Raw genomic sequence first — 22,442 nt, 5'->3', positions numbered from 1 at the left:
TTGCACAGGATCTTTCTAGATTGCTCCAATCATTCAGATCAGAAATAGCTGCTCCCTCAGTGGAGACTTTCTGAACATTAGCAATCCTGTAACCACTCCATAATAATTTAATCTGTGTTTTTTTTCCCCTGGTTTGCATATGAGAATACCATCTGAGATGGATTTTAAAACCTTACTCAACTATTTTTTTCTCTGAAGTCTGTTACATGGTCATGGACAGAAATCAGATATCATCGACCAGTGCCTAGGATGAAATTACATCAGGTCTAGGTGAATTGAAAGCATCTTTTCTATTCCCTCTCTATTACAAAATGGACTCCTAATTCTTTTATCAATTATCTTTACTTTGATAGCTATCTGATTTCAGCAGACTGAAAAAAAATTATGCCAAATCATCAGACCTCTCCACAGGGCCTGTCATAGCATCCCTTCATATTCAGTAGGTATTTGGCTTTGATTTCACAACTCAAGCAATTAATAATTTTTCACTACAGGATTCACTGTTGTATTTCCTATACAAAATTTCATGCCACATTTTTTTACTCTTCATTCTTCTACTCATCTTTTTAAACTGGTCCAGACTTTTCTTGTGTGTTTCCCCCACTAGGGGAAAGTACATTTTCTGTGAATTCATCACATTGGATTCTTATAAAAAATATTGTTTTTCTTTTTTGTTTTTTTTTTTTCCCCAACTGACATGAACTGTATTGAATAATTAAATTTACTTCTTTTTCCTATAAGTACCTTCCCAGACACTGGGAAGATGAATATTTACATTATCTACATGTAATACGCAATTCTCAACACTTCTGCATCTACCTTTGTTATACAATGAATTTATGCTTTCTGCCAACAATTTCACAACAAAGTATTGAAGTTGCAGGGTTTACTCTTCCACAGCCCAGTAGACTGTATAACACTTGATCTATAATTCACACTGCTATGGCTTTTGATATGGGCTATATTATTTTCTTCGCACTTTGTACAATTTTATTGCATGTGTCCTTCTTCTGCAGCTATTCAGCACCAGCCTACAACTTCATTTTTGCCATTCCAAGTTAGAAATCCATTCACATAATATATCTTGCTCACTGCTCCCCCCGCAGACTAAAATCTTCATGCATAAGATGTTTCTCTCCTAGAATTTAAACTATTCTGTACTATATGGGTATTATGCTAATCTACAATTTTTCTTACACATGGCATGTTTTCTAGCTCGAACAAATATATAAAGCATACACAATAAGGAAGAATGTATGTTCCATGTATAGGTATGTTGTACTAGATAAGATATCCCACATTGTTATGGTTTCCTGGGGGCACAAATAAATACCTGGAGGGTGGTTAAAGCTTTCAGCCTTTGCTCTGGCATTTTCTGCACTTGATTTTTCATCTTTGTGATTGCATTAATGCTATTTTCTTGCTTATAATAACAGTAACAATGTTATGATAATCATATCCCCATTTAAGCAAAGTGAAACAATATTTTAAGTAATAAAAAAAATGTGGAGCACTTATTTATACATGAACGATGAAGAAAAGGCTACCTCTGGCAAATACGGTGTAGAATATATTATATTAGGAATTCTTGTCTTACCAGGAGAATGAGAATATATTTATCCAAATAGGATTTCAGTCAGGATGAATATTTGCTCTGAGTTAAACTTTCTGGTTTCAATCCTCACATCACCTGGAAAATCAAAATAAGTTTTATTCTCATGCTGAAGACTTAATATACTTCATTTTTGTGTGCATTCAAAGCCAGTATTTGGTGTCAAAATTCAAAGGGTCTTCAGACGTTCAGATTCGACCATTCAAGACATGGATTCTCCCCTCCCATGTCTGATTTCCTCTGACAGTGAGGAGGCCCGCTGTGTTACAGGAAGACACTTAGTCCTTTTCCATTGGCACAGTACCAGATACATCATTCATTTGGTCTTTCTCACAGCTTCACTGCTACTGATGCTTCGCCAGAGTTTGCAACTGAAAGCATGCAGTGTTAATGAAAACACGCTTCCAGGCTGGCTTAGCTGCTCCTTAAGCTAATAGGTATTTAGCACATTTTCTGTTACAATGAGAGCTAAAGGTTGAAGTGTAATTAATATCATCAGGATGTTATGGGGAGGGGGTGGTGAGCTGGCACAAATCCTCTATGATCTGTCATAGCTAATTTTTTTAAGACAATGATGCATTTCTTAAAACATGTCTCTATCTCAAAATGTGTCCTTATCAGAGAGGGAGAATGAGGAGTGTTAGAGCGTTATCGAGGACTGTTTATACCACTTACTGTGTTTCTGATTTATAATATGGTGATGTCTTTTCTCCCAGAAATTTCATGCATTTTAATTTAATCTGTTTAATGAATTTTGATATAAACAGGAGAAAATATTTAATTACCTTTTCCACTTTACTTCCTGAGATTCTCTACTTTATACGGTATTTGCATCTCCCAAATGTACTTTTTCTGCAATTCTTTTTCTACCTGTTATCCCACCTGTTAAAAAATTCTCAAACTATGTCCTAGACATTGGAAATTCAGCTTTTCACTCTGTAACGAATGGCTGTGATCACCAAGAGCATATTCTCAGATATTCAGTATTTTGCAGTAATTCAAATGAACAAAGCTGTTTGCCAAGGAACACTTTGGGAGTTTATAAATTGAGTGTTACTTAATATAGATGTCACATAAGTCCATTTGTAGTGTTCCTGCAGAAGGCTTCCTACTTCTTTTTTTGGAAATCAGTATGGGTGAGAGAAAACATAAAGCCACAGGGATGTCACTTCTCTTTTGATCAGAGGAGTTCTATAAATCACACTCCTAGGAATGCTGAACATCCCTGAAAAAATTTGTATCCCAGAAATTATTTACATCAAGGTGTTTGGTGCCTTTGAGGACTGAGACTTATTTCAATGGGATTTATCAGTATTTACACAGACTCAGGAATTGGCCCAACAATAATAGAAGAATGAACTTATCTTTAAATTATGGTTTCTTGCCGTAATTGTGTAATTTAAATACTTTCACCTCTAACTAGTTCTTAATATTTAAAAGCTGTTGGCACAATGCTAAGACTAATATTTTTTGTGCTTTTTTATCATTGTTATGGATGTCTATCTTTTTTAGAGAAGAAAGATTGTTCCTGTTGTGATGTAACTGTGCTTGTTCTATTTCTATACAGGAATCTGGGGGAAGAAGGGGGAAAGGAATATCTGACCTAAAATTTTCTTGGACAACATAATCCCATCTTCACAGGCCAGAAGTCATCTGCAAAGGCAGGTATTTTTTTAACTTCTGGATGCGTTTTGCTTCCCTAAATACAGTCTGTATTGTTTTGGTTCATCTATTAACAGGTACTTCTCTAAGAAAATAAAAGAGGGAAAGGATACCACTTTGCTGCTCACTTTGTGTGATGTTTATGTAGTACTGAATTTAACCTTTGTTTTTGTACAGCTGGGGCCTTGGATGAGAGTAGAGTGTGGGTGAGAACTTAAATTGCATCCCTTGATCTGTTTGTTGAAAAGATATCTGTTTTCTATTACCAGTCTTAATGACTATTCTCTACAATTTCTGAAACACTCCAGAAACTCCAATTATAATAGCAGGAGCATTACAGTGCATGCAGAGTTCTGCTCTCCAAGATGAGAAAACTTCAGAATGGTTCTAGGAGAACAGTTTGGGTACTTCATTGAGATAATTTTTTTGCAAAGCTTCTTCTCAATAAAGGTCCTACTCCTTTGAGTGAGATCCGAGGTTCATCTATTCCAGGAACCTGTCTCCAACCCAGGCAGTGGTACATGCTAAGTACTGTGCATTGAAGTTCATGATGGGTAATAAGAGACCACAACTTATATGCAACCATCTAATCAAATATAGCAACCACTTATTCTTAGTCCAGTTACAAGCACTTATATTCCATATTTCTTAATTCTACTAATTTGCCCTTTAGGCTCTCACCCTTCCCATGGATTGTTTTCAGTGACCTGAGTTTCTGCTAAGAGGAAAAAAACAGTGCCGAAGTTTCATTCCTTGGGTTTGCTCAGAGTTATTTTTTCATGTTTCCCAGTTTCACTGGGGTTACTTATACCTTGGTTACTTAGGTTTGGTACATTGTATTGTCATACCTTTAGAAGCAGAAGAACTACATAGCTGGACAAAGTTATGGAATGATTTAGCTCAAACAAGCTGGATGACACCATATGAAAAACAGGATTAAAACTACAGGACATGCAGCAGACACCTAGAAGCTGGCTAGTTTTGGCTGCTGCAGCTACAACAATCTGGATGACACTCATCTGATCAGAGAGCAAAAGAAACTTTTTGTGTATTTTTTTTTGTAGCTGTAGTTTAAAACCAACCTAAAGCACCAAACCAGGTGAACTATAAGACTACAGTAGGAAGGTATATAAAAAAATGGACAAAATGTGTAGTAGTGTCTCCTTTGACTCCCTTCAGACTTTGGTAACTTGTGGTAAAAAACTAATTGCTCAGGCACTTTATGAAGTGGAAGTTGTTTCTGAGCCTAATGGCCAGCATCAGATTTCCTCCATGAGCACACATCTTTCTCAAGTTGTTACATGAACCCTTGCAAATATTTAGCATTCACAGCATCCTGCAACAAAGAGTTCTACATTTGCTTATGCACAATATAAGGAAATATCACATTTAAATCAGGACAATTCCTCCAATCTATATTTAATATCAATTTTATAGCTGTTGATTCAGACATGAAAACTGATGCAGATAAAACACATGTCCCTGAGTGGTCCTCCTCTTCTCCCTACTAAACCCCATTAGTCTAAACTAAATGAATTGAGTTTAAGATCAAATAGGGTCTGTGGAAGAATAATATGTTTAGGTCTTGATTTCTGTTATACTGTATCCCCTGTCTTTGTCTTTTTCTATAAATGGGATCATTAGCTTTATTGGAAAAAATCAGGTGCAAGTCATTTTTTCCAACCAGAGTTGTGAATTTGGTAATAAAAGGGACACATGCATGACTGCTTCAGGGAGAACGGTAGGAAAGCAGGTCCCAGCTTAATTAGGCATCAATTGCAGACAAAACTAGTGCTGACCTTCCTAAACCTCATACTGCATTACTGTGACTTTTTGTAACCAAAATATTTGTTCAATTTTTATTTATTAAAATTTTATTTTTTTTCCAGTCAATAACTAGAATGTATTTTATTTTAAAAGACGAACTTTTCACAGATCCAGAAAACTCCTGTATTTCTCTTTTGCTTAAAACATAAAACTACACTGTAGTAGCAAACCCATGAATTCTTAGCCCATGAGATAGCAATCATAGTAAAAGATTTTTTTTTCCATTTCCAGTTTTTTTTTAATTGAGCAAATTATCATTCTCTGTTCCTTTGGTTATTTTCAATTTTTCAGACCAATGCAATGAGTTTGTTAATTAGAGAAGACTGCATGATTTTTTTTTTTCTTCTTGCACCAAGTATGTCAGCATAGCAATTATTACATTTAATGCTGTGCTCCTAGGAATTCTGATTTTCTTTTATGATTTCTACTTGCATCTGAACTTACTCTTACAAATCCCACTCTTTTCTAAATGTCTCAGCTGCATAGGTAGTGGCCAACTCTTGTTTTGGAGTTGGTTTTTATTTGTTCATTTTTTTTTGTTTGTTTTTGATTTTAATAAACTTGCTTCATTATGAAGGACCTGTTTTATAACTGGATAGCTTCTGTAACTGTATGATTTTATGCTAATATTATTCATTGTTAGATTGCCTTCTAATTCATATCCTTTTCTTCATATGTTGGTAACTTTCCAAAATACTCCTACACCACTGTCACTGTTGTCTTAGATTGTTTTACACTGAGTTGTTTAACCATTCTCTTTCATTTCTTCATCAGTTTATTGCCCTCTTTTGACTTTCCCACACCACAGAAAACTAATGCTGGACTTTGGACAATTGTTCCAAGCCATGTGTCCAATCTAAGGTCACAAAGCCAATTAAGCAATTGAAGGATTTGTCTTCAGAGGAAAGCTCAGGACTGTTTAGTTTGGAGAAGGCTCAGGGGGATATAAAAGGGCATAATTACCTGCCAGGGGGCAGAGAACAAAAAAGATGGACAGAGACTCTTAGTACTGCTCAGTGAAAGGACAAGAGGCAATGGGCACGACATGCAAAAAACTACATACTGCTTTAGAGAAACCTTTTTTTGTGTGTGTAAGGATGATCAAAAACTGGAACAGATTGCTCAAGGGTGTTGATGAGTCTGCATTCTTGGAGGTACCCAAAACTCAACTGGACACACTCCTGAGAAACCTGCCTCTTTAGGGCAAGGGAGGGGGTCAGACTAGACAATCTCTGGAAGTCCCTTGCTGCCTCAGTTGTGAATTTTATTTCAGAACTAAGGAGTGAGAAAGCTCCTGTGAAATGGATAGGTCTCTGGTACTTTGATTTTTGACATCTTGATCTCAAAAAATGGAAAAAATTATACAAAGACTGTTAGTGATAAGATGGTGCTCAAATATCTGAGATAGTGCTTTAGCACCTGTTTATAAGCTTCCCCTCCAAATACACATTGTGGATATGAAGTTGTGTATCCATCAGCTGATTTGAAGAAAAATTCTGAAGCTGGAATATTTTGTTGATTAATATAAATACCTTTTCTCCAAAGCTACAAGAGAAGAATTCCCAACATGAAGCAGGTTTCACCAGCAAGGCAAAGGGCTGCGCTGGGTTTGCCAATGACATTTACTCTACAGCTCCCCACTCCTTAGTGCTAAGTAGGGTTAGGCTGTGCTGCCAGCCCACAATCTCTATTTAAGGTGTGACACTGTGCCAGGACCTGACTCAGCCCACACACCCAAAGCCTCCCTTCAGAAAATCTCTCCAGCCTCCTGGACTCCAACACCCCAGGCTGCCACTCATTCAGTACCAGGGCATTTCATGGCCAGAGTGACCTCTTATCCTCAGCAGCAGCAGCTCAGTCTCTCCTTCCTCACTCCAGAAATAACACTTTCTCCAAAATCCTGGGATCCATTACTCTTGGCAGAACTCTGCAGACTTGGGTCCTGGAACGTTACCAATTCTTATAACTTTCTGCTGTCAGCTGGGTGCTCTTATCAAATATGCAGCTGAAACCATTACCTCACACAGCTTCACACAATTCTGGAAGCCATCTGTGGTTAAGATGTTTTTACTAAGGTCACTAAGTGGCAGAACAGAGGTCTGAAAGCAAGCACTGCCAACTCTGTCTCCAAAGGGAGCACGCAGCATTTATCTAACAGAACATGCTGAAGCCGTGGAGGAGAGGAAGAAATGCAGGACCTCTGCAGGAGTGAGACAGAGTATAGCCTAGCCAAGTGGAAAACTTATGGATAAAATTTACCTGTGGTCCAAATCTGGAGTGATCTTCAACTCTCCTGTATTTTTGTGCTTAAGTCCAGTCAAATTTAAATATTAACTTTAAATATTAACTTGATAAAATTTCTTTTCTCAGTCTAAGCAAAACTTTGGCCATTAAATAAATAATACCACAATAATTATAAAAACATGAGCTGAGATTGTCTTCCTTGGAGCCAAGAAGACTATAAAATTAAAAGCAGGAAATTTTTCCTCTAGGGAAAATACTGGTCATTCCATCTTGCAAAAACCTATTTCACTAATTAATTCCAAGCTTTCAAAAAGTCTCACAGAAATCCCAGAATTAACATGTATAGACTTGTTAGTTTTTAAGTATTTTCAGAACTCGGTTAATATCTTGAATTTTGCAGGACTGTGCCATTTATTTGCACTGCCATTTGCAGCTTCTGTTGGGAGGAAGCTTCCTTTAACATGACAGCTACTGCAGGAAAAGCTGAAGCAACACAGAGATTTTGCATAAATGCTTTTTTAGATATGCATGAATGTGGTTTTCTTGGATATTAATTTACCTACATGGATTTCTCTATTTCAGCTGCTCATTTTATATTTAAATGTATGTGTTTCTGTTCTGTTGTATGAGTTAACCTGATTAACCTGTATCAGTCAGTAAGTGCCTTGTGTCTGATTTAATCATTGGCATAATTTTGAAGTATTGCACACTTATAAGTCTGCTTTAGGTGCATTTTTTTTTAATTTCTGTGGATTGTGCAGATGGAGTAAAGATCATAATAAAATGTCTAGAATCAAAATAATTTTACTGTATATATAAAGTATATATATATATGTATATATGAAGTATAATCCTTCCTTATTGCAGGAAGAATATGTAGACTGTGTTGTGTGATTCATTGGGCCTTGAATCAACAGTCTCGCCCTTTATTCAGGAAATCAACACTTCTTTTAATCAATTAAAGTCATTGGAAAACCACTGACCCCACCAGAATGGAAACAAAGAATAATCCATGCTAATAACCAGTCTTTGAGAATGCAAAAATAAAAAAAAAGCTGCATCATTATTCAGTAGAAGGTGCAAGAAACTAATTTTGACATAATATGCCTTTTGTATTTTTTATCTCTGCATCTACTGCCTTGCACTGTTGCTAACAGTGAAACATCAGCATCAATATTCCTTATAATTTATGTTATTATTGGCAATTATCAAACTTATTTTGACAAACATAAAACCAAATCAGTTTTGTTACCCTGAAATTCTTGTTTTAGAAGCCTTGTGGCAGAATTCTGTTCAGACAGATTAACTACCACAGTGAAATAACATATGCCACTTACTAATTTTGTATTTCATTCCTTTAATTTTGTCTAAGCTTTTTCTTAAAAACAAAATAAATAAAACATAAATTCCAAGCAGCCTTTTCTAAAGTAATGTTATGTGCATTAGTATGGTTCCTCTTATGTTTTGTTTGTGTAGATAATGGTCCTATAAATTTGTTGAATAGAAGAAACTTTTTCTTGTTTTTGATCAACTGTTCTCTGAAGAATCTGTTTCTAATTCTGCAATGTTTTTTGAGGTAGGGTAAGTAGGGTAATACAACTCAAAATGAAGGTGTATAGTTGATCGGTACAGAGGTATTATTGTGTGTTTTAAGTTATTTGTTATCTTATTTTTTATCCATTCTAAAGCTGTAAAAGTGTTCTGACTGTAGTTATATATTCCCTGAGCTGCCTATGGTACTTGTCTCAAGTTGTCCAGTCAATTTACAATTTTATAAAACCACCTGAGCAGTTCCAAATTTCCAAAGTTCTATTGCTTTCCTCCCACCTTCCCTAGATCTCCCACATGAAAGCAGGTTATCTGGAAGAGTAGGTGGTTTTCTAAGTAATACTACTAAGTGCAAACTGTCCCAGTAGGAAAGGTGAGGAAGTATATAATTGAAGGCTTATGCCTTGAAACAGAAAAAGTATAGTATTATACAGAATTTGGAAACTAAGTCATATTATAACAGTGAGTGTAAAGAATAGCATGATCAAAATAATAAAGGCCAAGGTATAAGCAGAGAGAAAACTGATGCACCCCTGGATAATCTTTTGTCACATGCTTTTTGAAAGGAGACTTTGGAAATAGTTGGCCCACCATTCAGCTAATAACAGATGGTCCAAAACCTTTAAAAATCTGATCTATATATTGCTTCAATCTTTAATGGAAAGGTTTTCTATGACTAGATAACCAAAGTAGTCACCATCTGTGAGGAAATAGTGCAAGAAGAGAGGCTACTGAGGTACTTCCAGATCATGTGAATCTTAAGTGGTTCCAACCTCAGAACTTTTTAGTAAACTCTCTTAAGAGTTTATGGAGGCTGAGAGAGGCCCAAAATTAGATACTGTTTTCAAAAAGGGGGAGGGAGAAAAATTACACAAGGAATTATAGAACAGTCAGATTGTTATTTAGCACCTTAAATAACAATGTTAAACACCACAGGCAAGTCTATATCTAAAACAAAAGTGAATTTCACCTGGTTCCAGGTGTGTGAAATCCAATATATTTCTGTAGGAAATTGTGTTGTCATTTTTTGAAGGGCAATGGTAACACATAGCTGCAGTTATAAGATTTGAAAGAGCAAGTCCTTTTATGTGAACTCAGTAAAACGAATCCAGAAAAAAATCAGTAAAACATGGCAGCCTTCAGCCTTAAAAAACAACAACAAAAACAACAAAAGTTATGCATCCCTAGCAGACAAGATAATGTTGTTAAGGCCCTGGTCACGTCAGATGTATTCACACATTGGTCTTATAGCAGGGATGGCCCTCCAGAGCAGCCCTAAGCAGGTCTAGCTGACCAGGGTTTGGCTGTGCTGCCACATCCAAGCTCTGGAAGTGCCACTGAGGCTATGTGAAATCTTACTGGTAGGACACCCTGACCTGCAGTCTCAGCTCAGAGTGAGGTGCCCTGGTGGAGCTGGGCCATGACAGTACAGTGTCAAGGCTGCAGCAAAAGGCAGCTTCGGTGGCCAGCTGGTGGACTCGGGGGCAGTGTTTTGCTCAGGCAAATGGTTCTTTTGCCATAGCTCTTTGCTATGGCTCTTTTGTGTGCTTGCTATCTTGCAGGATTCAGCATCTCTCCCCGCAAGTTATTTGCTGTGGCTTCGGTTGTCCTGCAGCTGAATGGAGTAGCTGAGATCAAAGAATGTGTCTCTGCTGAGAGCTGGTCTGTATCCCTGACCAGAACACTCATACAGAAGACAAACGAGAAGGGAAAGTGAAGGAAAGAGGTGATGGAGATTGAGCCAGAGTGGCAAAGAGAGAAATGTAAGGAACAAGAGGTACTCCTGTATGTCCTGTTCCTACCTATCTCTTTCCCTAAGACTTATCCCTTGACACTGGAAATAGGCTGTGACAGCACAGAATCACAAACAGCTGAGACTTGGAAGGACCAAGTTCTCCAAGTTAATCTGCTGCTGCAATGTGTAATGCTTCTGGCTCAAAGTTGCTTTGACAAGCAGCTGTGGACCTCAACCTTTTGTTCTGCGTTGTTTTGCTTCTCCAGAGGGGTACAATAGATGCTTAGATACCAGCTGGCTGAGGAACAAATTCTTTCATGTGGTTGGAGTCCCAAGGGTACACAGGAGATAGTTTCTGACAATCTTAAATGCTAGCGTTGCTTTTGTTTCTCATTTAGAGAAATAAGGTAGAACACATGAAGAGGTTTTTTTTTTTTTTCTGAAAGTCCTTTGCTTTTCAACCACAAATTACAGAATTCACTGTACCTTCCTTTTCCCTGAGGCACAGCAAACTTTCAGGTTGAGCCAAGTAAGAATGCTTATTTTCAGCTACCTAGGGTAATTGGTCTCTAAAAACATATGGCATTTCAACTTTGGCAATGACATAATTGTCATTCAACTGCAATAATGTTCGCCTAATTAAATGCATCCTGTGGGGAGAAAAAAATGTGTTAATATATTTAATAAAAAGTAGAGCATTCAAATTAGAAGTTCACATTCAGATTTGGATACTGCACAGTTTCAATTATCTTGTCCATATATAGAATGTTGCAGTCGTTATTTACATGACAGTGTGGGTTTTTTTTTTTCACTGAACCATTGCCTCTATGTAGAGATCTGCTCTAAGAACTGATGAAGGTTTTAGACATTAAGGTGTGGGATGTTCCTAGCTGAAGTTTGAAGGATGAATTGAAAGATGCAGGTTTCTGGTTTGGAGAGGGGAAAGTAGAGAGGGGGAGTCCATTAGCCGGACAAGAAAACACAAGAGTCCAATGGAAACATATCATAGAATTGTAGAATCAGAATGGTAGAACACCATACTGAGTTGAACACCAGATTGATGTTACTTACCCCCATTGACTGTAACTCTTTGTGCCTGATCTGTGAGTCAGTTTCCCGTCCATCACATAACATGGTGATCCAGCCATATCCTGGATATTTTGTCCAGAGGAATACTGCGATACAAAAAGATTACATATAATGGCATTTCTAGATCAATGAAAATTCCTGTTGTAAAAGGAAAACAGATTTCACAAGCAGGATTTAATCTGTGCTGGCTGTGACTGACTACTGTATTGTCCTATAGGTGCTTTTCAGTAATTTCAAGAATAATATGTGTCATGATTTTACTGGGCTTTGAAGTGAGACTGACAGACCTATAGTTTTTGGCGTCCTCCTTTTTGTCTTTCTTGAAAATCACAACAATGTTCACCAGCTTCCAGTCAGATGGGTCTTCTCTGGAGTCCCAAGGCTGCTCAAAAATAATCAAAATAGGTTTTGGGATGGCATCAGCTGGCTCCTTGAGGACTCCTGGATGAATCCCATCAGGCACTGCAGATTTTTAGGGATCCATCTGGAGCATCAGATCTCACACAATTTCAAGGCTGACTGGGAATTGATCTTTCTCTCAGTCATTGTCCTCCAGCTCAGGGCACAGAGATCCTCTTGTTCCATCATCCATGCTGAAGACCAAGGCAAATAATGCATTAAACACTTCTGCCTTCTCCATGTCCCTGCCTGGGAGGTGATCATCCTTATTCTCTAATGGGCTGATGTAATTTCTGCTCTGCCTATTGCCATTAATACATTTGAAAAAAGTTTTTTTTTTTTATTTCTCCCTATAGGTTTGGCCAACTTCTACTCTGGCCGAGCTTTGGCCACGCCAATTTTCTCCCCACAGAGGTAAACAGCATCTTGGTATTCTTCCTGTGTCACCTGACCTTACTTCTACTGGCCATACACATTCCTTTCTCGTCTTACTTCTGAAGACAAGATCCCTGTTGAGCCAAGTTGGCGTTCTGCCTTTCCTGTTTGACTTGCAGCATTTAGGAATTGCCCGCCCCTGTGCCCTTAGGAGGTGATGTTTATGCATGATAATTTTGCTTCCACTTGTTACCATGTTACTTTCTCTTGCTCTGCTGTTGAAACACCTTATGTCTGTCTGGTCTTTCAGAAGAGAGTTATGCTTATCCCATTGTTTTGGAAAGGCATGAGATACCACTGGGCAACCTTTGGGTTAATTAAATTTTTGCTATGCAATTATAATTTTATTTCCTGAGAAATTGCATGAGAGTAATATAATGAGGAATTAGCTGTTACAGGCATAAGATCTTACTAAAATAACAAACAAATGACATGATCATCATGGTACACTCCTTGAAATGGCCTTTCCGGTTCAGATTCAGGGAGGTGGAAAGAAGTGGAAAGCTATTAAAAATGAATCAGCTGGGGGAAGAAGACAACCACTTCTACCATCTGTATTAATATACTCTTTAAGTTTCAAATGCTTTTGCAAGGATGGTTGTTGTACACATGGAAGAGAGAACGCTCTTCATTTTGCCTGTTTGGATCTTTTGCGGGTTTTTTTTGAGTACTTACAGGATCATGGAATTATTCTTGAATTTTAAAGAAGTGCATATATGATACTGGTCTTTCCACCTTTGAGAGATAAAAACATGGATGCCTTCAAATACCAATTTCTGAGATCTGCTTTCCAAAGAGGTTTTATGTTGTAATTCTGGTTTGGCTCTTGATTTTTTTTTAAACTCCCTATGCTTATCTCACTATATATGTGTGTGACAGTGAGGGTGGCCAACTCCATAATTTTTGAAGTGACTGCAAGTAAAGCCTTTTCATGTTGCAAAAATTCTCACACCCACCTCTACTAACTCCTTCCCAGCAATTAATTCTGCCAGAATGTTCTCCCCACATAGATTTATGTTCATCCTTCAATCTTACCACTGCTGCTTTTGAGAGTTTTTCACCCTCTCTCTCCCAAAACAGGGGGTGTGGTTGTAACTTTCCACTTCTCCCTTATGTGTTCCTCCTGCCCCAGAAAGTGCTTCAGGGGAAGAAAGAGTGAAAAACAATCAGTTTTTCTTCCATCCAGCCAGCTGAGAGGAACAGGGGACAGGAAAGCTTAAGTCTCATCCCTTTTAAAAACCCGAGGAATCAAAGAGATGCAAGTATATGGAGAGGGCTTTGGAGCTGTACGTGCTATTGGTTTCTCTGCACTCACGGAGGACCTGTCTTTTTCTGGAGAGAAAAATCAGTGGCACAGAATTTAGGTGTTAAATATAAATTAGTTCACAGTCCATATAGTTTTGGTCTATATCATCCCAATTACCTGCCTTCTCTTCCACGTGATTAATGGTCAGCCCTCTATTCTACGTGTCTCATTTATGACAATTTAGGACCATTACATTAGCTCCAGTTCTTCACCTTTTGTAATAGCACAGTACTCCCAAGTCCCTCTTGCTTCCAACATTACTCCAATTACCAGGAGACACCCTTGGGACATTCAGGCCCATTAGCATCTGTGTTACTCTGGTCTCTTCCTCTCCTGGGAGCATTTTGGCAGCCTCTATGAGTTTAAGGATGTGACAAAGCAACAACAGAGGCTGGAGGGTTAGATCATAGAGGGCAGTGATAGACTTAACCTGTGGGGAGGGCCATTCAGGGAAGCAACGGGCTGGGGATGCAGAACTGCCTGTAAATGCTGTGCATGACAGATACGTAACTTTATTGCGTTAGATGTCCAGCATCTTTCCAGTCTCTGCTTTGACAGGAATTAACCAAATCCTTCGAAGCATGGTAAGCTGGGGAAAATGTGTATTATGCTTCTCTCTAACTTGAGCGCTCGTTTTGACAAAAATCGAGGTATGATTTCTAAAAAGGGGATTCCGCCTCCGGAAAAGGTACCCAGTGACACAGTCCTGCAAGAGCCCTCCGCCCGTGGGAGTAATTTCAAAGCAATCTCCAAACGTCTCTCCCTCCGGCGGCGGGAGGTGCTGCCACACGCCCTGGGGAAGGCAGCGGCGGCCCCGCGGGAGCCGGGCAGGGCCGGAGCCGCCGGAGGCGGGCTGGGAGCGGCACACGCCGCGCTCTCCGCCTCACGGCCGCCGTCGGGAGCGGCACCTGCGGCGGCACCGCGCCCCTCCGGGCGGCGAGGGCTCCCGGCCCCACGCAGGCTGAGGCCGGGGCAGGTGGCCCGGCCCCGGGGGCATCTCCGGCGCTGGTGCGGAGAGGCGAGAGGCGGGGGCTGCTTTCGCGGTGGCCCGGGAAGGCACCTCCCGCCGTCGCCGCCGCCGCCCTGGGGCGTTTATTCTGGGCGGGCGGCCGCTGCCCCCCCCGGCGAGGAGGAGCGCGGCTGCCGCCCCCGCCTCCGGGGGAGCCGGGCAAGCCATGTGCGTGCGGGGTGGCGCCTTCCGGAGGCGCACCAAGCCCCGGGCGGGCTGCGCGGCGGCCGCGGCATCCCGGCGCACCATGCCCATGCCGCCGCCGCGGCTCCTCCTCTCCGCCTCCCGCGCGGGAGCGCGCCCCGCTCCACTCCCCGGCTGCCTCCTGCAGCAGCGGCGGCGGCGGCTCTGAGGGAGTTGCGCGGGCTCTGCCCGATGTGGCAAGAAGCGATGATGATGAGGAGGAGACGCCGCTACCTGCTGGAGCGGGCAGAGCAGGCAGGCGGCGGCTGCGGGGCGAGCGGAGAACAGTCCCGCTCCCGGGACTGGCTCTACGAGTCCTACTACTGCATGAGCCAGCAGCACCCGCTCATCGTCTTCCTGCTCCTCATCGTGATGGGCGCCTGCCTAGCTCTGCTCGCCGTCTTCTTCGCCTCCGGGCTGGTAAGAGACACCCTCCCGGTCCGGAACCCGCGCTATCCCCGGGTTCCCGGGCATCCCCGGTGCCGCCGCCCCGCTGGCATCTCCGTACCCGGCACTTTCAGCCGAGCCGAGCCGAGGCGGACGGGACGGGGCGGGACGGGGCGGCCGAGAGCCGGTGCTGCAGCTCCTGCGGCGGAAAGTTGGTGGCGAGAGGCGCCGAGGTGGCGGCGGGGGCCGGGGAACCCCCGCCCGAACTTTACTGCCCGATATTTAGAGGCGACGCTGGAGTGGCGGCCGGGCGGCTGATGGAGCGAAAACTGAGTCAATAAGCGCATCGAGTTTAATTCACTTAATTCCTTGGCTCCGCTCTCTTCCAACTGGCGGCTTGGCCATGCTGACCTTTATAGTGGCAGGGTTTGAATCGCCGCACAAAAATGCAGTCGGTACCTGTATCTGAAGTAATATTTTTAGTGCAAGTAAGCAGGGGCCGTGCCCCTCCTTGTGCTAGCCCCCTCTCTCCCCCATGACATCATTTTCTAGCATTTGACCCATTTTCTCAAGAAAGCTTTTGGGACAGCACAGCCTTCATTTTTAAGGAAGGTGAAGTTTGGTTGATCGGATGTCTTTTCTGCGTGGTCAGTGTGGTGTTTCCAGGCTTTGCGAAGAAAAATGTGTCACAGCAGCAGGTGACTGTCGGTATCAGTTTATCTCCCCTGAATTGGGTGGCGTTTTGCCCTTGCGAAGGAAAAGCTGCAGAGGGCAGTAAAATTCTTGGTCCTTTACAGAGTTTTCCTGCTGTTGCTGGTTAGAGTCAGGCTGTTGGCGTTACTGTATACTTCTGAAGTGAATGGGTATTTGAGTGGTCTCAGACTCTCCCCCCCATCCCCTTTCTCTCTTTTTTTTAAAGAAAGAATATTTTTTATGGTCTTCTGGAAAGCTGAATGTTTATTGAATCGGGCTAGTTATCTCTAAAGGCAGGGATGAGCAGGTCGGTATAATCTAATGGATTCTCTTAGAGGCACTGCAGTTAGTGTTTGCTTATACAGAGAATCCTGCTTTCTTGCTTGACCAAACTTTTGTTTTAAAACCTGCAGGAACTGCCTTCAGGATTAGCTAAGCTTTGAGTCAGCTGGTGGTTTATTTCCTTTTGGTGTTTGTATTAATTGTATTTTAAGCTTTCTGTTCAACCATTCCTACTAAATAGAAAACAGTTGTAAAAGTGAGGCCAGTAATGGTGACGCTTCAAAATTCAGTTGTTTAATGTCCAGGAGTTTAAGTTTTGGAGCTTGGTGTGCAAAATTCAGGTTTGACCACTTATCTCATTCTAGTATGTTAATGTGGGTGCTTGTCCATCAGAGCTGAAGGGACTCTTGGAAGGTGGAATTGGAAGTCTGTTGGGCAGAGTTAACTGTGGAGATGTACACTGTACTTGCCAACAGTCAAGGTGGCAGAATTTGGGCTTGACAATGTTTAGCACTGAATTTTGTGCATTTCAGTCATAGTATGGTCTATAGCTTGTTTAGGAATTGCATGTGGTTATTTTGGTAATTTCATGTCTTGAGGTAAATCATTCACAGTAATGAAGGTGGCAAAAAACTGGACCCATATGGAAGGTCTGCTGAAAGTTATGGGAACAAAACTCTGAGCTGGCTGAATCTTGCCAGACATTAATTCTTCAGAAAGAGTGAAGTTAACAGTTCAGTCTGCATTTGGAATTCCAGACATACCGGAAAACCAAAAAAAATAAAAGCTTTTAAAACCTTTTTCCTGAGCCTTTATCTTCCTGTACCTAACAACTGGATGGGTGAGTGGAGAAAGAGGTGGGGTTCATCCAAGTTTACAGTTGACAGATAAAAGTAACTTCAGGCAGAGAGAAAGCTTGCCCATATGGACTTCCAGCCACAGGATGCTGGACAAAATCCTTTGGAGCCCTGCCCAGAATTTCACCTGAAAGCTCTTTATTATAGTCTAGTCCGGTTGCATTTGTGATTAAAATATTCCTGAAGGTTTAGATCTGTTTCTCCTGCATCTGAATAAAGGGAGATACATAATAATAATAATAATGATAATAATAATAAATTTTATAGAGCTGTGGAATTTTAGTTTTCATTTTTTGGGTTTTGTTTTCTTTTTTTTTTTTGCCTGATGATATAAAAGGGACATGTAGTTAGGAGTATCTGAGCCACAAAAGCTGGTATTAATACAACTATTTTTCATTTTGCACAACTTGTACATGTGTGATTGTTTTGACAGACCTAATTTTGTAGAGAAGGCCCAGTGGAAGTGAAGTGGGATAGTTCTGTGCAGATCTGTGCTATGCATCTGAAGTTAAGAGAACTGTTTCTTAACAGTTGTTTCCTTTAGATTTTGTACAAAGCAATTAAGATTTCACTGAAAATTACTTAAGCCTGTTGTGGAGAAAAAACTCCAAAATTACTCACTATAACACTATATTTGGATTTCTTGATTGTGCTTCATAGAACAGCTTAGAACATGGAATGTGGGATTGGACATTGGGTATTCATGAAGTGTGAGCCATTTTTGTGTTCTAGGCTATCCTAAAAAAAACCTGGAAACCAATGGAAGTGAAAGGAAGTTTTCCTTCTATTTTAATGTTTTATTTGGTTGTTAAAATATATCACTGTGATGGCTGAGTTGCCCTTTTTCTATGTTTTCTTTTGTGTGACAAAGTATTCTTAAATGTTCCCAAACACAGCCAGCCACACAGGGATGTATTTTACTTACTCAGCTCTTTCAACCTGTCAGAATACAAGCTATAGCCTTCCTGATTTCAGATGAAAAATTTATGAAAGCTGTTGCAAAATTACAGTAAACAAGATTACTTACAAAGTGTGCCTGGAAATCTGATTACTTTTCTTTCAGACAATGTACTGCTATTATTACGGAGAGAGGTTTCTTGGGAGATTTTGCTTTTGTTTCAGAGAACTATTGTGATTTTGACCTTCGGAATTAAGCACTCTCCTCAAACACTAGATATAAAAATTCTCGAGTTGGCTTGAATGATGACCATTCACAGATTGTAGTTTTAAATAATATAGTGATAGTATCAACCTTTGAATTTCCTGTGTCAGAGTAGCCTCTCTGTTTCTCTACCTGGCGTGAACTGCATACTGGCAAAATGAGATCAGTCATCCATGTTCAGCTGCTTCTTTAATCGATAGAGAGTAAATTATTTTCCCAAACCTGTGAAAACCTTTCAGGACTTAAAAATGCCAGAGGTCAGCTTCATTTTCTCTTTTGACTGTTGTATTGCTCTTTCAATGTAATGTGTATGAAAAACTCATTATTCGCCCATCTCTCCCTTTTTAGTACTAAAAGCTTATGGCCATTTTTAGTGGTATCTAGAACAGTTTTGTCTCTGGCAGGAGCATATCTCTTATAACTACAATTTACAGGAGATTTTAAAAAAACCCATTTTTAAATTCATAGTGTAAAATATTAGTGTAACTGAAATATCTGAAATTCTGATTAATTTCTTACATGACTTAAACTCTGAAGACAGGGGTCATGCCCAAATTTATTGGAAGGCCATAACTTTCCTTTATCCTTGCATTTTTCTAGATTTAAAGAGTGCCTAGTCCATAGCTGTAGGCTTCAACAAGAACTTACACTTCAGGGATATAAAAATCTTTCAGCACTAGTGTTTTAAGTGGGAGAATATATAAACCTGTTGGGATCTTCTTTCTGTTCCTTTTCCGAAAACTTACAGTTCACTAGTCTGCTACCAGATACACGTGTTTTCTTTTAGTCTGGCCTGTTCCCCTTGCTCCCCTGTAAGCCTGCTGTGTGGTGTTAACATTAGTTGCAGCCCTTATCTCCCAAATTCTTGCTTTCACGTGTGACCTTTTAACTCTTAAGATGTGGTTGCTGGTGTGTCGGTGCGTGTTTCCTGAGGGTGTCCTTGGCCAACCGGAGCATGTGTTGGGCAGAAAGTGCTTCTGCAACGTGGCATGGTGTTGCCTTCCCTCTTCCAAAGCACTCTGAGATTGTGCTGGGTGAGCCACCTAAGGACTGTCTGTGGAGCAGAGATATTAGTTGCCCCCTCCACCACTTCTTTGAAGTTCCTGGAAATCTCAGGATTGTGCTTGTAGGCTCGGTTTAGATTCCTGAACCTTTTCGTGGAGTAATAGATTCAAGAAACTGAAAGTTGGCTGCACATCTGTTTTACTGACATACCCAAATACCTTCTGTAGCAAAAAGGGGAGTAGTCAATGGTTCTTAAGAAAGGAATACAATGAACTAGGTAGCTGTACCTGCAGCATGGCAGATGTGCATTCTGCAAGAGTTGGTTTTCTGGCACCTAACTGACTGAATTTACTGTCAGCTGATCCTGCATGGAATAAGAAGCAGCAGCTGCTTCATTCTGAAGGAGTACGTGGAAACTTTCTGGCTGCCAACCTGGTTGGCAGAGAACTGTTGCTGTGCAAGGGGAAGATCAGAACCTGGTTTACCAGATTCTGGTAAACCTCTTGGGGTTTACTGAGGTGGGCCATTTCTTCCCTCTGATTGGTGTTATTCCTGAAATAAATTCTTGCTGTTTCTGGTAAAAGCTGGACATCAGCCAAGCCCTTCCAGATTTCCATGACAGGAATATCATCCTGCAATAAGGGGGGAAAAGTCATCCAAGTCCATGTGGACAAAGTAATTTTAGCAGGCATGTTTCATCATTCCTTAAAAGTATCTGATGCGTTCCTCTGGTAATGTTGTCATCTCATCAGTCCACCTCTGAAAAATTCATCCATCCACACCAAGAGGTCACCATACTGATGACATGATTTTGTGTCTGTATTCTTGAGCTACTCTGTTATACCCTAATTGCATGGAATAATACAGCCATACTATGAGACCATTTGTACTATCAATTTTGGGATATCTTTTGAGATCAACCCTATGTAAGTTACAGCTTTTTTTAGTTTAAGAGCACCAACTGTTTTTCCAAAGTTCAAGAATACCCAAGGTCTGAAAATGTTCCTTGGAATCCTTGCAGACTGAAAGTAAGCCAAAGCATCTGTTATAGTGTTTTCAAACTCCGATATATTCATTCCCCCAAGAAGACAGCAAAATCATAGCAAAGGTAATGAAGTAGGAAAATCCTCACTAATTGAAGGACAAGCAGGGTTTTTTTTTGTATGCTCGATGCTATGGTTGTTGTGCTCAGGAGGTATCCTACCTCTCCTTAAACTCTTTCTGCTGTACTATTGCTACTACCAACATGAGAAGGAATACAAAAGAAACATCAGTGTATTTATTTACAATGCCTTTTCTTTCCACAATTCCATTTATAATTGACTGTACAGTTCTGCTTTCAAGTCCCCTATTAAAATGTTACATGAGGAAATCCCATGTTTTTTTCTTGTCTCTAGACACCATATAGCAATATATTCTTCTAGCTATAGTAGGTGGTTACTTGATACGGTCTTAGGATATTGCTGTCTCTGCCACATGTTCCTTCTGATGCTCTGAGAGTGACTTTTCAAAGGCAGTGTTACCTCTTTAGTTAGGCAGGAAAGGTTGCTGTGTCTTCCTGTCTGAAGCAGGAATTGCCTGGATTTCTGTTTGGTTTCAGTCCTCAGTTCTACATCAGTCTGGACTGCTACTGCTTTCATTCGCTAATGACACTCGCAGTACATCTGTGGTTACTTTTAGTGCTGCTAAGAGCTTGTCTCATTTGCCAGTCCCTAACAAGCCTGGAAGCAGAGCCATCAAATTAATGAGGTGCTGGTGGCAACCTCACTTTGCATGCCTCTGTTTCATCTTTCATATTGAACAACCTAAATCCTGAATAAGAATTGGATACAATTATGGGTATGGCAGTATTGGAAAAATGCTTAGCCTTTAATTGTAATCTTAATAAATTAAAGTTTTATGAATACCTTGGCAATAGGAAACTTACTTAATGCCACAAACTGTGGCTCCAAGTGGTGGATCTACAACTTCTAATCATTACTGCAGCTGACAGAAATGATAAATAGCAGTGACTAGAGCTGTTGTTTATTGATGTGCAATGGGAATAAGGCAGATGATGGATGGATTGGGCTCCCATTGTCTGCTGTCTTTATCAGCCTCAAGCCAGGTATATGGGTTCACAAATCCTGTACTGGCAACTTCATAGTGAATCTGCCATGGACCTGTGAACACCTGCCTGCTTATCTTTCATTAAATTTTTATAAATTGGTTTCAAGTACCTTGTTGTAGACAGATATATCCAAACCATTTGTGGGGATTTTAAAACTCCTACAAAATGGTGAATATGTTTCTTTGATCCTTCAAGATCTCTTCTAGATTAAGGACCTTAGCCAGAGATCACAGTCCCTGCATTTACACTGTGATTAAAAAAACTTCTTGTTATAACACTGGTAGTCATTGGAGTCTTCCAGGCTGCTCCATGCATGACTCCAAACTGATGGACTCTTCACACAGATAGATGTGATCTGTAAATCTCTTGAGCATGGGAACAAAGTGCAGCTGAGCACCTGTAGTATTTGATTCTGTGCCTAGCTCTGTAGCCACAGCTGAGCTGTGATCCCAAATAATGATGTGCTGCCTGTGTGGCTTCTGCATAATTCAAAAAGAATTGAATCAGATAAAGCCATATTGATCTGTGATGATGAAAAAATGCCAACAGATTAAACTTCTGTTTTGGGGGATCTGTATCCAAAAAATAAATGATTGGCACTGCCCTTTTTTCCCCCTGACTTTTTTTTCTTTGAGCGTCAAGCCTGATGAAAAAACCTAAAACAACTCCATGCATTTTCTTCTCCGTATCTTTTCTTTTATGTCTTGAATAAGCAACCTTCAGATACTGAACCTTATTCAGGTGATGATGAAAATTGAAGGGACTAGTGCACCATCTCTATGGAGGAGTGTGCGGCTGTGTCTACACTTACTCTCCCACCTGTCTGTTTCACCAACCTGTATAGAAGGTTTATTTCTTCTCTAAACAGAACTCTTGTCCTTGGTGGTGCATATGTAA

At 40.4% G+C, this 22,442-nt stretch overlaps 1 protein-coding gene across 1 annotated transcript in view; it reads left to right on the top strand.

Moving 5' to 3' along the window:
• Nucleotides 1-15,241: 15,241 nt before the first annotated feature.
• The window catches only part of ADCY2 (adenylate cyclase 2), a 203,247-nt gene continuing 196,046 nt past the window's right edge, over nucleotides 15,242-22,442 (top strand). Inside the window, exon 1 of the mRNA XM_062507279.1 lies at nucleotides 15,242-15,469. Within this exon, the coding sequence (XP_062363263.1) occupies nucleotides 15,242-15,469 (228 nt within the window). The remainder of the gene's footprint in view (nucleotides 15,470-22,442) is intronic.

This window comes from Cinclus cinclus, chromosome 1 (genome assembly GCF_963662255.1).
Source record: "Cinclus cinclus chromosome 1, bCinCin1.1, whole genome shotgun sequence".
Lineage (NCBI taxonomy): Eukaryota > Metazoa > Chordata > Aves > Passeriformes > Cinclidae > Cinclus > Cinclus cinclus.
The sequence above is the reverse complement of the archived record's forward strand: the minus strand, read 5'-3'. Positions and strand labels throughout refer to the sequence as shown.